A 15,688-nucleotide genomic window follows, 5' to 3' on the forward strand; every position below is an offset into this window, starting at 1 on the left:
TCTGGCCCAATTGCTTTGAAAGAGAAACGGGCACTCCGTTCCTGTGAGAACAGGTTCGTCCCCCTTGACGTTTACCATTACCACCCCTCCCTCGCTCCCTGTACCTCTACCCCGAAAAAAAATGGCATCATACCTGAAGAACCCATATTCCCTCTGAACTCCAGAATCCGATTCTTGGTATCATTCCCATGATGCTCCACAGCTTGAAGTCGGCGTCTGCGAAGACCGACGATAAGTCCAACTCCTGCAGCAAATCGCCTGACGTGTTACTCATCAACCTGCGGGCCAAGAGATTACCAAACATGTCATCTTTAAAGCTATAGTCCATCATTTGTAATTAGTGCATTTTGTTCGTTTGAAGCAACAAAAGTGTTCAAAATCTAAAGAAGGATACTGAGCAACTAACCTGATGCAGTTTCAGCTAAGCTTCAGCTGCACATTCCGAGAAAAGCAGCATTCTAAGATCTCAATTTCAAATCAAAAGTTACTGAATCATGTTTTGACTTGTTTTGAATTGCAGCTATACGCGGTGTCGCGCACTGATCCGACGAATTATAACAACCGCGCCCGCGTGTGCGTCGTTCCAATACTTGTGCGCGCTGCGCTGAATAACAAAACAACTACTAATTTAAATTTTCCTACGGTGCTTCTTAAGAATCACCGTTGGAAATGCCTTCTTTCGTTGATTACTTCAAAATGACAGCTTCCCAGAAAGAATAATTTCACAGGGAGTTTAGTTCCCTTACTATCTTTCAACCAAGTTTGTTTTTCAACAGTAATTACGCCGGTTACTTTTCGGATGGCTGCAAATGATGGACTATAGCTTTAAACTGTAACAAAACAAGGAAAGGCCAGTAAAGCTGTTGCCAGAGGGCACACAATACCAATAAATTGATTTAGAATGGCTGTTCACTGGAAGCACTTTTATGTATCTGATCTACAGACTGTGCTTTATTTTGCCAATTACGAGTGTTTTGGGATGGATTTCGCATATGTGACATTCAACAGAGGGCGCTAGATACCCGGAAGTATAGGGATCGCAAAAACCACGTTTATCAGTTTCGTAGAACTTACTGGAAGAAATCATTTAGTTCGTCGAGGTTTATAGGGCCCTGGATCCCAAACCAGCGGAAAGGAGATTCCTTGGGTTTTCTGAATGCTCTGTATTTAGTGGACTTTTTGTAGTGTTGAAGATTTAAAAGGGAAGTTTGGGAGGTAAAAATAGGCGATGTTTTGTCAAGGGATGGGTTTTATTGTCAGTTATAAAGGTAGTGCATTTTATTGTATGCTTGTATCGTGACACTTTGTTAGACTTGGCCCAGTCCCTTGCACAATCATTATCACAACTTTATCTAATTATTCCAACTCATAGGCCGAACATCTGTAGTTAAATTGTAGTGATTTTGGATAGATTTAATTTTCATGGGGCTCAGTTCGTAACGTACGTTGCCGTTTTAGGCAACAGCGCCCTCTTGGGATGGAGTTCCATACTATTACTTTTGGGAGCTTGTTCCGTGCTCTATGTTATACTAATTTTGGCTGTTCATTATACACTTGTTATTTACTTCTTTTCTGTATTTTTTTATTATAGTTGATGTGGCATCAGGCAGCTGTTGTGGCATTAAAGGGCAGTTGTATGTCGGTACCCAGAGAGAGAATGAACAAGTATTTTCATTTAAACCGACGTTACAGTCAACGCTGTGGATAAACCCATAGTCAATATTCAAGAGACAATTTTAGATACCCGGAAGTAAAAAGGATCGCGAAAACAACGTTTGTCAGTTTCCTAGAACTCACTAGAAGAAATCATTTAGTTTGTCAAGGTTTATAGGACCCTGGATCCCAAACCAGCGGGCACCAGCCAGCTGTAGTGGCATTAAAGGGCAGTTGTATGTCGGTACCCAGAGAGAGAATAAACAAATATTTGTGACCCGCTCTGCAAAAATGAGTCTGATGTCGCATAGCTTGAATTCCAGCTTTCACCACTTTTAAATGGAAACAGTGAAAATTTGCTCAAAATTTGGATTTTTTTGTTTTTGTTTTATTTTGGTTGTTTGATAGTTTTAGTTCAGATATCTTACACAGAAATTTAAATATTGTAAGAAAAAGACTAACAAATTTATGATTTTTTGTGCTTTTCTTGGTTAGTTACAGTGTATTTGTAATTTTTAAACCCTTTTTTCTTCATTGAGACATTTCTTGCTTTGCAAAAACTTGACAGAATTTTAAAAAGGCACAACAGTGCAACCATGCGCCCTAGAGAGGTCCATGATACACCAAATGAAAGCTTATTTCATTCCCATTTTATTTATGTAGTTAACTCAAAATGTCAGTTTTGCCACAACAGACTCATTTTTGTGGAACGGGTCACATTTTCATTTCAACCAACGTTACGAGGTAATCCTACAAGATAGCACTGCCCAACTATCTTCATCACTAGCCAACAGTAAAGTCACAAGAGACAGGCCATCATCCGTCAGGTATGACATGTATGACGACTGGCTCTCTGGGACCAGCTTTAATTTGGACCAAAATGTTTCGAAGGAATATGTGTAACTGAGTAAAACACTTTGGACTTCTTAATCTTTGGGAAATATATCCCCAGTCCTTGCAAGCTGGAAGTTGAGATTTCAACTTTACAAAAGTCTGCTATGACTTGCAATACCGTAGTCTTATATAGCACACGTATCTACCACCAATTAGGTACTCAAGGCGCTGGAAATTATGTCTATTATTGAAGACAGGTAAATGAAGCTTATGAGAAATATGAGACCCATTATGTAGCACCTTATAAGGGTTATTTACAAGGTGCTGCGACGCATATTGCAGCCACTGCCAGAAACACAGGGGCAAACCCCTTCTCTTAGCGACAAGTGTTACTGGGTTCTTTAATGTGCATTACACAATTAACACACGGGAATTACGGCTTTACGGCCCATCCGAAGGACGAAGCAATAATGGTAAAGTGCCTTGCTCAAGAGCACAAGCACCATATTCCCGCGGTCAGGATTCGAACCCACGTACCACGGCACACGAGTCGAACACCGTAACCACTGGACCACAGCACCCCACCAAGGCCTGACCAATGGTTTCCAAGGTTAGGGGCAACTTCGCGCAAGGACTATAGTTAACCATTGGTCGACTAACGCTTGCCCAAACTCTGTCTAGTCGACGATGGTTAACTACGCTAGTCGACTATTTGGAACCAACCTACTGGGGCTGGTTGCTTCGCTGGTAACCATAGCCGCGCGCGTTCATAACGTACAGCAGGGAGCCAGGATCCAGACGTTTTGCAATGACATTTTGACCAGCGTTCGACTAGAAACGTTCGCACTTTGCTATTAGTGCGCAGGCGTAAGGTACCTCACAAATCAACCACTAGTCGACTAATGGTTCTTGCCCGAACTTGGCCTAGGATGACAGTAAACAAGCATTACTAGAGAACTTACGGTGGTGTCCTGAATTTAGAACTTTAAAATCTAATGTGTTGGCGTATTTCAAAGAACTGAAGTAAAAAACTGGATTAAATGTTAAACTTTGTACCTGATCACATGATCTTTAAACAGAGCTCCGAGGACAAATCTGTACGCAAACCAGCCGGTACTATCAGCAACATTCACAGAGGCAGGGAACTTCAACGCATTCACTGACTCTGAGAACAACAAAATTACCGCAAACATTTTCTCTGTTAGACAGCAGCTCCTGCATTTAATTTATAAAATTAAGTCCTGCAGCCAATTTCACAAAACTTTGCAATGGACTAAACCTTCACTTGCCCCATAATTTATTGCATAAGTTTGCATAACATTTCACACTGCGCAACATTTCAGTTTAATATGACAACTTCATGAAAGTTTCATAGTGTGTAAGTCCGCTACTTGTGCAACAAATTTTAGCTTAAAGGGAAGATACAACATTTGCAAACATCAAAAAACGAAATGATCAAATTATCACTAAATATCTTACTGGATTGACAGTCCAAAGCATCCTGTAAAATCGTGGCTCCTGGTGTGCTGACATTTTCAAGAAAAATGGTATTTTTCCAGCACTGGTCGGCAGACCATCGTTAGAGAAAACTGGTTTTTTTTTTCAAAAAAAGCTCCTAGTTTTTCATATTTAGTTATTCCGCATTTTCTTTGCAATTGATTACACACCTGTGAAGGGGTACAAGCCTGCTAGACCGATTCTCTGACCTAACAATTTCCCAAAGTCTATAAACTGCTCCGTTTCATCTTAAGTGGGATCAGGGAGCCCGACTACAAGAATATGGTTGGTTTCCTTGGGTTTTTAAAAATCTACGAACCCAAAACATGAAGCAAGTCAGTTTAACAATATTTGTTATAACATACTAATCCTCCAAATCCATTTATTTCTGAAAATTGCAGTAAAAGCAAATGTTGTACATTCCCTTTAACTTGTGCAATCATTTTAGGTGGCGTAAGCTGTGGAGTAGCGACTAAAAATGACCTATTTTACCAGCAAATGGTGATCACTGTGGATCCTGTTAGTTCACATTTATCCAGGATGATACAAGACACTCACAGCTTTATTGTTTGAAGTAAAAGAATTGCTACATTACTCGTGACAGAATTTTTAGAGTTGCCGTCAATTCCAAAGAAAGGCGAACTAAAACATTTTCAAAATGGCGGCCAGAGGTACATGATTCGACGACTGTTTCATGAACGAACAAAATCGTACACAAACAGATACACAAACGCTGTTATTATCCTCGTCCATGGTGTTTAGATTTATTGGAAATGTTACGCAGCTATATGCCAACTTTTGTGAAATCGATCGTAAGTTTATTGCGCAGCTGCACACAAAAATTGTTGCGTAAGTTCTACACATGGTGTAGGTTACGCACTGTTTCTTGAAATCAGCTGCTGGACAGAAATGTCAGATTTGTTGTTTTCTTTTTGTATGCCTGTCTTTTAGCCAAAATAGGACGAAACAATAAAGTAATGGAAACTCATGTAGTCTCTTCACTTTTTAATTCATCAAAATGCTGCAGAAAATTGGAGACAATTTTGATGTATAGCTGATATTAAAGTCATTATCAAAGGTTTAACAGAGGACTTTTACAACTTTTTTCTGCAGCTCCAAAAAATCTTTTTTTTTTATTGAGTTGCTTGACCTTTGTACCTTCAGCTCCACTGAGCGTGTGCACATGTCCATTACTGGAGACGAGAAACAACACACCGGTGGACAGATGGCAGGCCTTAGCAACCACTTGCAGGTCTGGCTGTGTGGCTTTCTGCAAAAGCAAAAAAAAAATACTGCAAGTTATAAACTTGCGCGATCCCCCTGGCATGCTGGCAGTACAAATACAGTCAGTTAGTAAGCACAATATTCAGTTGACCTAACCAAAATCAGCAACGACCTCATTTGACCCCTAGATGACCTTTAACCTCAAATGTCTCAAGTCATTATAGGTAGCAGACCAGTAAATAAACTTCCATAGACCCCAATGGTAAATGCTCCTACTTCAGAAATTCGGGAAAAATTCTAACAACTCTCCAAGGTGTTCGAGACACACATCAAATTAAAGCTTATTTCATCATCTTTCATTTTCTTTTCAATTTTCGGGGGCTCAACTGATGACTTTTAGGAGAAATTTCCATCTGAAGATGATCACCCCTGAAAATAGTCCTGAAGCCCATCGCCATTTTGAAAAACGATGCCTTGCAACTCCATTGCAAAATAGAGCGCTTTTAGGGTCCAAATTACATCCAAATTACACAGAACTGCAAGCTCCCAGTCCTGTGCACGGTTTCCACACATATTTTTTACAAACCCTCAAGTTCATGGCCCACAGCATGCTCAAATACTGAAGATTTTGAGGGCATGCAAATCGTGATTTGGCCGGCGTAGGCAATTTCGGACCAATTTACTGGTCTGCACCCCTAACGTCCCCCTACGCAAAGATGATTGCCACCAAGTTTTGTTGAGAGTGAAGTCTGACTTTTCATGTGACTGCACTTTTCAGTTGACAACCAAATCAACAATGACCTCATTTGACCCCTACATGACCTTTGTCCTCAAATGTCTCAAATCATCTCAAGTCCCCCTACCCAAAGATTGCCACATTTGGAAGATTGAGGAGAGTTAGGGATTACCCCTAACCCCCTAGGCCCTTTTTTTTGCTGGAAAATGTTCTTAATCCTCCAAAATCCTCCAAAATTTGAAGTTTTTACGTTCAACTGAAGGATACCCAGCACCTCATTAATCCTTCAAAATCATCACACTGCGACAGTCCTGCCTCTCAAAATGCATTCATCCTCAACCCTCCAAAATCATCCTCTTCTTCAAACACCATTCATCCTCGATCCTCCAAAATCCTCGTGTTAAAATACCTGGATTCATCCTCCAAAATCCTCATGTGCTTCAACGCCATTCATCCTCAATCCTCCAAGATCCTCCTCTTCTTCAAACACCATCCTCCAAAATCCTCATGTGCTTCAACGCCATTCATCCTCAATCCTCCAAAATCCTCCAAAACCACCAGGAGGATTTTGAAGGACTGAGGAGGGTTTAGGGTTAGGAGCATTGCTAGCAACGTTCAATTCCAATTTTTCCAGCCTGTTTTTTTTTAAAAGATATAGTCCATCATTTGTAATTTGTGCAAAACAAAAGTGTTTAAAATCTAATGAAGGATACTAACCTGATGAAGTTTCAGATCAGCTTCAGCTGTATATTCCTGTTGATTACTTCAAAATGACAGCTTGCCAGAAAGAATAATTTCACAGGGAGTTTAGTCCCCTTTCTATCTTTCAACCAAGTATGTTTTTCAACAACAATACGCCAGTTACTTTTTCGGATGGCTGCAAATGATGGACTATAGCCTAAACTCCCGTACCTCGGACGACAAACCTTACCCGTGCCCAGATATGCCGCAGCTTAGACGCAGCAGTCTTGAAGTCGACCGCGGCACTGGCCCGGTCCTCGGACAAGCACCGGCCATGGCCCAGAATGTGTGTATCCAGCTGGTTCTTGAGAAGGTAGGCGTCCGAGTGCCAAGTGAAGTACATTCCCTTTGGACAGGGGTCACTACGGTATAAAGAAAAACAGCTTCCATGATAAAATGTACACAAAACAAAGAAAATAATAATAATTTCAATACATGAAAAATGAAAACAGTCCAAAACTCATGTGCCGTCTATTGGGATCTAAAATATTATTTTAGATTATATTAAAGGGTGCCAAAAATGTGATTGAAATATGCTTCAAATATTTCAACGGTTACACAGAGATCTTTTCCCTGGCAGAATTAATAAAATGTTTGGGAAGCTTGAGAATTCAGTGACAAAAGAGGCATCCACACATCGTGTTTATTTTAATGCTGTGGAAACCAATACAGGCTGAGCAGCTTTGTTTTTTGTGGACATGCTATAGAGCTGTACCATAACATAAGTAAATGCTTCCTTTGCTGTTTGCTGCCCTCATTGATGTAACTTTACAATCTGGCTTTTGGCAGAAGCTGAAGGGGAGGTGCAGATTTTTAACTTATAGTTTTTTTCACAGCTGAAACTCTCAATTTTTAAATTTTCAATGTTGTACCGTAATTTTCGGAATATAAGCCGCGGCTTATACGTTGAATTTGCCCATGAAAATGTTTACTGCGGCTTATACACAGGGCGGCTTATACGCCGAGACTTGAAGAATAAAAATGACATTTACATGTGTATTTAATGTACTGGTACAAGAAGAGATGTGTTGCTGAAATAATTATCAATTAAGAAAGTCATTAACAAACCGAAAGCACGTCCCACAAAAAGATACCGAGCGGTAAAAAGTACGGCTAGTGAAAGCTGTCCCTTGGACAACGACAACCACCGGCCGTACGTGATGCTGCCTTTGCTGCATGCATGCTGCTAGCGCATGGATTCCCCATGGACCACACTATTTGTGGTAATAAAGGGGTGCACTTTCTTGGGAACAATAATTACCAATATTTCCCCAGTTTATAAAAAGGAAAAAGACAACTAATACTTTTTATGGAGTTTGAAACATATCTTTATTTGATAATCAGTTGTTCAACGTCACAATATATATATTTTTTTGAAATGTATTCAAGAAACGATGTAAAACTCAAAACAGGGGTGAAACCACCCCTACGAAGTTTATGGATTCGTCCATAAAAATCTCGGCATTGTGTTGACTGTTTTCGAAGAAAGTTACGATCCAACCTCGAAGTTTTGACGTTACTATTCGTTAGTAATCACAACAATTTGATAAGTTTTGCTGTAAAAACGGACTTGTTTATCCTTTAGGACAAAACAACTCAGCGTCTGTTGCCACAAAGCAGGATTTGTAGCGCTCCAGTCAGACAACACATGGTGGGTTGCATACTCTCTCAAGTGCTGGGGGAAAATAATGTCATTCGCCGGCACAGGCTCACTGACGAGCCAGCCGGCAGCAATTCCCGTTTTTTTATTTCTCATCATCAATTTCCATATTTTTTTGTAAGAGTAATCGACTGTAAATGATTTGACACAACATTTGTGGCCCTTTTTATAGCTTCGTAGTGCAAATGGAACTAGTTCAGAGCATTTTGACTAAAATTTGGAGGCCTTACAAAGTTGAACCGCTGGGGTTGGTGCGGCTTATACGCCGGTGCGGCTTATACGCCGACTTCAAATCTTAATTTGCAGATTTTTGCGTGCTGCGGCTTATACGCCGCGCGGCTTATATTCCGAAAATTACGGTAGATTGTCTCAAATACCGGTGTCACATAAAAATCCGACTCCTATGAAAATCGGACCCCTTTTTCCCTTTTATTGGTTAATCCCTCGCACGTGACAGGTCACTCTCCCCAAATGATCCTAAAAATAGCATAGTATCGTACTCACGCGTGCGCAGTACTACCACATTTCATGGAGTCGGATATTCACGCTACACAGGGTACATGTATATACATGTATAATCTTCAACGGTTGATGTGACGGATCTTCAACCCTAACCCTCCAGGGTATTTTGGCTAGAAACCCTGCTCAATGCAGCAACATGCATTTGTCTAAGTGACAAGCCTGCCCAGTGGAGCAAGATCCATCAGGCAGTCAGGCCAAAAGTCTCATACAACTGTGACATATTGTTCAATGGGAATATCATCTCAGAAGTGGCAGTTCATATGCACTGGTGTTGATATAGCTGAATGCATCAAAGTGCACCAGACTTTTCCACCTGATGCACTGTGTTGCGTCTAGCAGGGTTAGGGTAAAAAAGTGTCCTCTCCTCACACTAAAAAAAATGTGTGAAACACACATTTTTGAACAGCTTCCACATCTTCTGATCACATTTCTAAAAGCGGAACAGATTTTGCCCATCATACTGCATTTTGGTCATATATCATGGGTTCTACATTAACCCTAACCCACCTCACTCCTCCAAAATCCTCCTGGCGGTTTTGGAGGATTCTAGAGGATTGAGGATGAATGGTGATTGAATCAAATGAGGATTCTGGAGGATTGAGGATGAATGGTGATTGAAGCACAGGAGGATTTTGGAGGATTGAGGATGAATGGTGATTGAAGCACAAGAGGATTTTGGAGGATTGAGGATGAATGCATTTTGAGGCAGGACTGTCTGACAATTTTGAAAAATTTAGGCGGAGTTGCAACATTTTGGAGGATTTTGGAGGATTGAGGATGGTTGTAAGCAACAAGGGCCTAGGGGGTTAGGGTTAATGCAGGTTACTGATATTTCTGGAGATATGCGTTCCATTTTTGTACCCGCCTCGCACACATCGGCCTGACATTGGAATGTGTGTTGATTTTTTTTTTTTAAAAAGGTAATACCCTTGTACATATACCACAAAAAATACATATAGTACCTGGGCCAAATGTTGACCGCAAGAGGAGAACAATAGAGGGCACACTTCGGGCAGTTCTGCAGCAGCGTCAGTGCTGGCCCGACGCTGTGCTTAACATCCGTGGACTCTGCAAGCAATTACAAAAATTAAGAAATGAAACACGGCCAAAGACTGATTTTTTTTTCGGATGGCGTTTAAAGGGACACTAGGTCTTGGAACAGCCCGATTGGGCTACAAAATGCGCTTTGAACAAGATGATGTTAATCGGAAATAACATTTAAAAGTAGGATATAAACATCCACACAACTATCCTTTCAAAACTGGGCGATTTTTGTGTTATTCCTGTATTATGCGTGCGAGAATGAATTTCGGGGTCCACTTTTGCGACCCCATAAATTCGAGCTGTTTGGATGCTAGTTGTGATTTCATTCGTAAAGTGTTCGCATTTTGCGGACGTTGCATTGGTGATTGGTCCTGAGACACACAACGTGTATATCGTACACTTAGAACGACACAAAAAATGTATTCGTACTCTGCCGTGTCCGATGTAACCAAGGGGGCGTTTTTGTCTTTTCTTGGGAACGGTAAGACATTAGGCATTGTTAGGATGGTTTCCTTTCAACCAGATGTTTGAAAAAGTAAACAATCCAAAACATAAAATTTTCAGGGATTTCAGGACCTAATGCCCCTTTAAATCTCACCATCTTGCACAAAGGTGATGAAAGTCACTCCATAAAATTTGTCATGGCCTGTTCACATGATCTAAAATTTTGGTTTGATTCCATTAGTAAACAACCAAGTTATTTAGGATCAAAAGTAGGACATGTTTTTTTTTACACGTAGTAGGAATACCGTACGTCTACATGTACTACATTTAACCCCAAGGACAGAGACACACAAAGGGAGAACAACAGATCTTTTCCGTCCTCGGGCGTTGGGTCTTCAGTTGAAAATGGTCCTTGAACGTATGGTTATGTGCTTAGTCTATGGGAGAGTGTTATATTACAGGGACAAAGGGAAACACAAAGCATTGTCCTCGGGGGTATAGTAAAACACAACATCATCCACAGAAAAATAAATCACAGCTGAATGAAAAACCTAATGCACGTATTTCATTTAGCAGGTTTTGTGCCTCGACTCACCAAATGTCATTGTTCTGGTGCAGATGCTGTAGTGGCAGCCATCTTGGTTGCTACGCAATTGACCTTCGACCCAGATCACGCGACCTCTGCCCTCGTCAATAGTGACAGTGTGCAGCTCTGCCTGTTGCTTGACACACAGGCTGATGTTGCCCAGATGCACCCAACCACCGCTGTCAGAGTACGACCACGCTTTGAGAGTGCCATTTCTGTGAGCCTGAAAATGTTGAGGGCCACATTACAAACCGCTCTTAACAGAACTTTTGCTCAGCCGCTTTAATTACCAGCTAAAAAAGTACATTAAGCCAAACTTTCCCAAATCCTCCAAAATCCTTTTTTGTAAAATGGAGGATTTTGCAGGATTGAGGCTACATGTATATGGCAAAATTGTGCGGCGGATTTTGGAGGATGCACTGTGCCAAGGTCTTCGGCCGGACCTTGTGTTCTGTATATAGATGCTCAGCCGTGCATAAGTTTAGGCCTACATTGTAGATTATACTTGAAATCCTCCGCACTGCCATGACTGCTCCAGGATGTAACTGGCTCTGTCTCATCTGTATTGAAAGTGATTGCTGGAGGATTTTGCAGGATTGATGTATTGGTCATCACCCCTCCCAGCTAGGACCACATTCAAGAAATAACGGAGGATCAGGCCAAAAAAAAAAAGTCTCCAGTTTCTGGTTTGGAGCTTGCCCCAAAAGTGGTGCAGCGACGCGGCTTTTTTAAAAAATTTTTATTGGCATCTAGTGGGATACCTGGGCACAATAGACAAACCAAATGGCAGGCACAAACATACTTGGCAACACCTAGTACTTATTAAGGGAATAAATGTGTGCTCGAGAGGTTTTAATCACTCTGTTTAAGACTGCTTAGAGTCTGGGTGCTGATAATTACCCGAGCCGGAGGCGAGGGTAATTATCAGCACCCAGCGTTTTGAATTTAGAACTATAAAATTCTGACTCGCTGGTAGTGTTGCGTATGCCTACGTGAGGATTGTGAACGTTCAACCAATGAAACGGTAAGAGGCACTGGATTTTTAGGAGTCCACATTTTATTGTGACACTGGAAAAGTGTTTAAGCCCAGCTAGCCATGTCTTTATCATCCGTTTAAGACCGGCCACGTGACGGGCTCTTGACCAATAGGAATAGCTAAACTGTCTGAGGTATTTATGAATAAGGTTTAAATGCAGCATGACATAATCAGTCTTTTCTTACTCTAATTTTTGTTTCAATAGGTCTACTGATGCTCCATTTTCAAATGACTTTAATAGTAGTCTTTTCATAAGCAGTGATTTTTGTTGATTACGATATTTATTTTTTTTCCAGTAAAAATCTGAGTTTTTAGGAATAAGTGAGACCTATGGAAGCGAAACCAGCAAAGTGAATATTCCCTTCTACGTGAAAAATAGGGAGCTACATTGTTTTTCTATTCACAATTATTGATTTGCTCCTTATGCAATGTGATTCACAGTCAATTTTCATGAAAAAAAAAGCCAATGAATATTCCTAATAAAAAAAATGTAGCCCCGATAATTATGTGGTGAATTTTCATTGGCAACTTGTTTGGAGTATACATTTGCGGAGTATAACTTGGAAAAACTCATTTAATAGAAATTTTGGACATTTTATGCCACCGTAGTGCCAGAACATGTTGGTAAAATGTCGCATGTATGCGAAGACTAGCGGATGTCTCACACTGCACATGTGCAGCAAGTACAGCCTGTGAATTAAAACTATAGTCCATCATTTGTAATTAGTGCATTTTGTTCGTTTGAAGCAACAAAAGTGTTCAAAATCTAATGAAGGATACTGAGCAACTAACCTGATGAAGTTTCAGCTAAGCTTCAGCTGTACATTCCGAGAAAAGCAGCATTCTAAGATCTCAATTTCAAATCAAAAGTTACTGAATCATGTTTTGAATTGTTTTGAATTGCAGCTATACGCGGCGTCGCGCACTGATCCGACGAATTATAACAACCGCGCGTGCGCCTGTGCGTCGTCCAATACTTGTGCGCGCTGCGCTGAATAACAAAACGAACTACTAATTTAAATTTCCCTACGGTGCTTCTTAAGAATCACCGTTGGAAAGGCCTTCTTTCGTTGATTACTTCAAAATGACAGCTTCCCAGAAAGAATAATTTCACAGTGAGTTTAGTTCCCTTACTATCTTTCAACCAAGTTTGTTTTTCAACAGTAATTACGCCAGTTACTTTTCGGATGGCTGCAAATGATGGACTATAGCTTTAAGTGACTACACAGGCAATACCGGTAGGCTCATAAACATATACAAGTCACTAGATGGAATTTTTTCCAACTCAGGAAATTCTTTTTAACAATTAAAAATTGCAGAAAAAAATTTACTAGCGAGGTTGGGTTTAACAGGAATTGACAAGGTCGGTTTATAAATCCTGGATCAGGGTCCAAGTTTGCATACTGATTGACCCCAGTTGTTCTGAGTTTGATCAGATAGGGCAAGTACACACAACTCTCATTGGGGACCACTTCATAATACCTTTGTACACCTGAACCATGGACTTACATGTAAACACCACATGTTTATTTTGTAGTTTGGGTAGTCATATAGTGAACTTCAAATTGCCTTCAGATACCGGTAGAAATGAACAAACTGTGTGAGTGCACAATAAGCTCTGGCCTGGTTTCTGAATGCTTCATTTCTCATTCAAAATAGACGCACATGCGCATCGATCCAGACCAAGGGGCCTAGCTTTCACCAAGAGTGCATTTGCTGATGACGGCATTGCATTTGGTCAATTTTTGGTCAATTGGTAGTTGGGTCATTCCACCGGGTTGGGGAACAATGTGTGACATATGACCATATTAAGAAAAGCATGAATGCCTTGCTAGCAGTTGCTCTACATAATATTTGTTGTTGGGTGTTTCACGACTGCAGAAAGTTTGAAATGATTTTAATGTGTTTTGCCAAAAATATGAGCAAAAATTAAGTTGAGCAATTGTTTAGAATGCATTGATACTTTTAAAAGTATAACCAAATATATGGATGTAACATGCACTGCTTCCCAACCCGGTGGAATGACCCAGTTATATTTTATGGGAAAGTTATTAGGGGGCCCGTTTTTGGTCAATTTTCTGGGGACAGACTGACCAACCGACCACGAAGTGACATGTAGAAGCTTCTGCCAGAGATTCAAAAGACATTCTCAGAAGTACCTGAAAAAACCCAATGTTTTCATATGCTTCCTTTTTCCAATTTTTTTTTAACTGTCCAAGACATCAAAGCACAGTAGGTGAAATTATACAGAGTAGATTTTCAATAGTAATGGTAGCCAGTATTATTAACCCTAACGTACCTGAATCCATCAAAATCCACACCCCTGTTTCAGGGGATATCGGCGGATTCAGGATACCTCCATATTGCACAAACTGGGGATTTTGATGGATTCAGGATTGGAACCCTAGCGGAACAGCAGGATTTTGATGGATTCAGGATACCTCTATATTGAGCTGTTGGGGGACTTTGGCAAATTCAGGATCTCAATAGATTACCGGTAACTCCCAGCAACCTGGGGGATTCTGATGGACACACTGGCCACCAACAGTTTTTCGCATGGCAAAATTGATGGATTTTGGCGGATTCGGGACACTTTCTAGTAAAAGAGCCCAAGGAGTTAGAGTAAATAAATGCTTGTGCCAGCATAAATTAGAAATAGAAATCTAGACTTCCGTTTCTGATGTGTTGATCTGTTCATTTCCTAAACACAAAATTGCTGGCACCAGTATACATGTACATGAAATTTCCCATATTATGCATGACGTGTATTTCTAAGCATGAACGGTACTGCAGTTCTGCAGGTACCGGTAGTAGTACTGTCATGACTGTGGGATGGTTTTCTCAGACCAGCCAAAAAAAATTAAAACAATCACATAAGATTGTGGTGCAATGCGACGAAGAAGGGAATCATGAAAACTAACTCTTTCCACACATGCCACACGTGCGTTGAAAACAGGCAGTACAGTCGACTCTCGTTAGTACCAACTCTGTTTATACCAAATTCTGGTTATATCAAACATAAAGCCTTGGTCCCGACTGTGCATTTATGTGCACAATGAAGGGGACTGATGTTCCTTTTAATACAAAATTCTGACATAAACAATTTGGCTAGGTCCGAATGGGTTTGTATTAACGAGACTCGACTGTATTGGAAACACATGTTATAGACACTTACAATGTAGACTGGGGCATTCTTTTTCTTCAAGGCACAGACCTCTATGATTTCAGATGCCGTCTGATGAACAGCAAGGGCACGTTTTCCTTTCTGTACCTGGGATGAAACATTAGAATTGTACAGTACCAGATGCACTGGCTTCTACTTCTTTGTGGGTTCACCAAGGGGGAAGTGAGACTGATTTAAAGAGGTTGTGGAATGCTCGAAGACATTTCGTATATGTAGCCTAAGGTGTGATGAAATAAAAACGACTATTGTTTCTGTCATGAAATGAGTACAAAAGGTACTTTTGAGAGCTGTTTTTCAGGTCCTGTTTCGACCCGAACGTGCAATTTGTGTAAAAGTCGTCATTGGGGGCAGCAAACAAAACATACTAAATCGCGACGTACTAAACAGGACTCGTTTATACTACGCTGCATCGGGAGTCCTGTTTAGTACCGTACGTCACGATTTACTATGTTTTGTTTGCTGCCCCCAACGACAAATTTTACACAAATTGCACGTTCGGGTCGAAACAGGACCTGAAAAACATTTTT

The 15,688-nt window shown here is 40.7% G+C and overlaps 1 protein-coding gene across 1 annotated transcript in view; it reads right to left on the reverse strand.

The window, feature by feature from the left end:
* Positions 1-15,688, reverse strand: part of LOC119735970 — a 42,007-nt gene that overhangs the window by 12,041 nt on the left and 14,278 nt on the right. The window contains exons 3-9 of the mRNA XM_038209948.1: positions 15,153-15,248; positions 10,951-11,164; positions 9,830-9,935; positions 6,876-7,047; positions 5,143-5,254; positions 3,544-3,652; positions 134-278 (exon numbers count right to left, since the gene is read on the reverse strand). Coding sequence (XP_038065876.1) covers positions 134-278; positions 3,544-3,652; positions 5,143-5,254; positions 6,876-7,047; positions 9,830-9,935; positions 10,951-11,164; positions 15,153-15,248 — 954 coding nt within the window. The remainder of the gene's footprint in view (positions 1-133; positions 279-3,543; positions 3,653-5,142; positions 5,255-6,875; positions 7,048-9,829; positions 9,936-10,950; positions 11,165-15,152; positions 15,249-15,688) is intronic.

The sequence above is a fragment of the Patiria miniata genome, unplaced genomic scaffold (assembly GCF_015706575.1).
Source record: "Patiria miniata isolate m_02_andy unplaced genomic scaffold, ASM1570657v1 HiC_scaffold_29, whole genome shotgun sequence".
In the NCBI taxonomy this organism is placed as follows: domain Eukaryota; kingdom Metazoa; phylum Echinodermata; class Asteroidea; order Valvatida; family Asterinidae; genus Patiria; species Patiria miniata.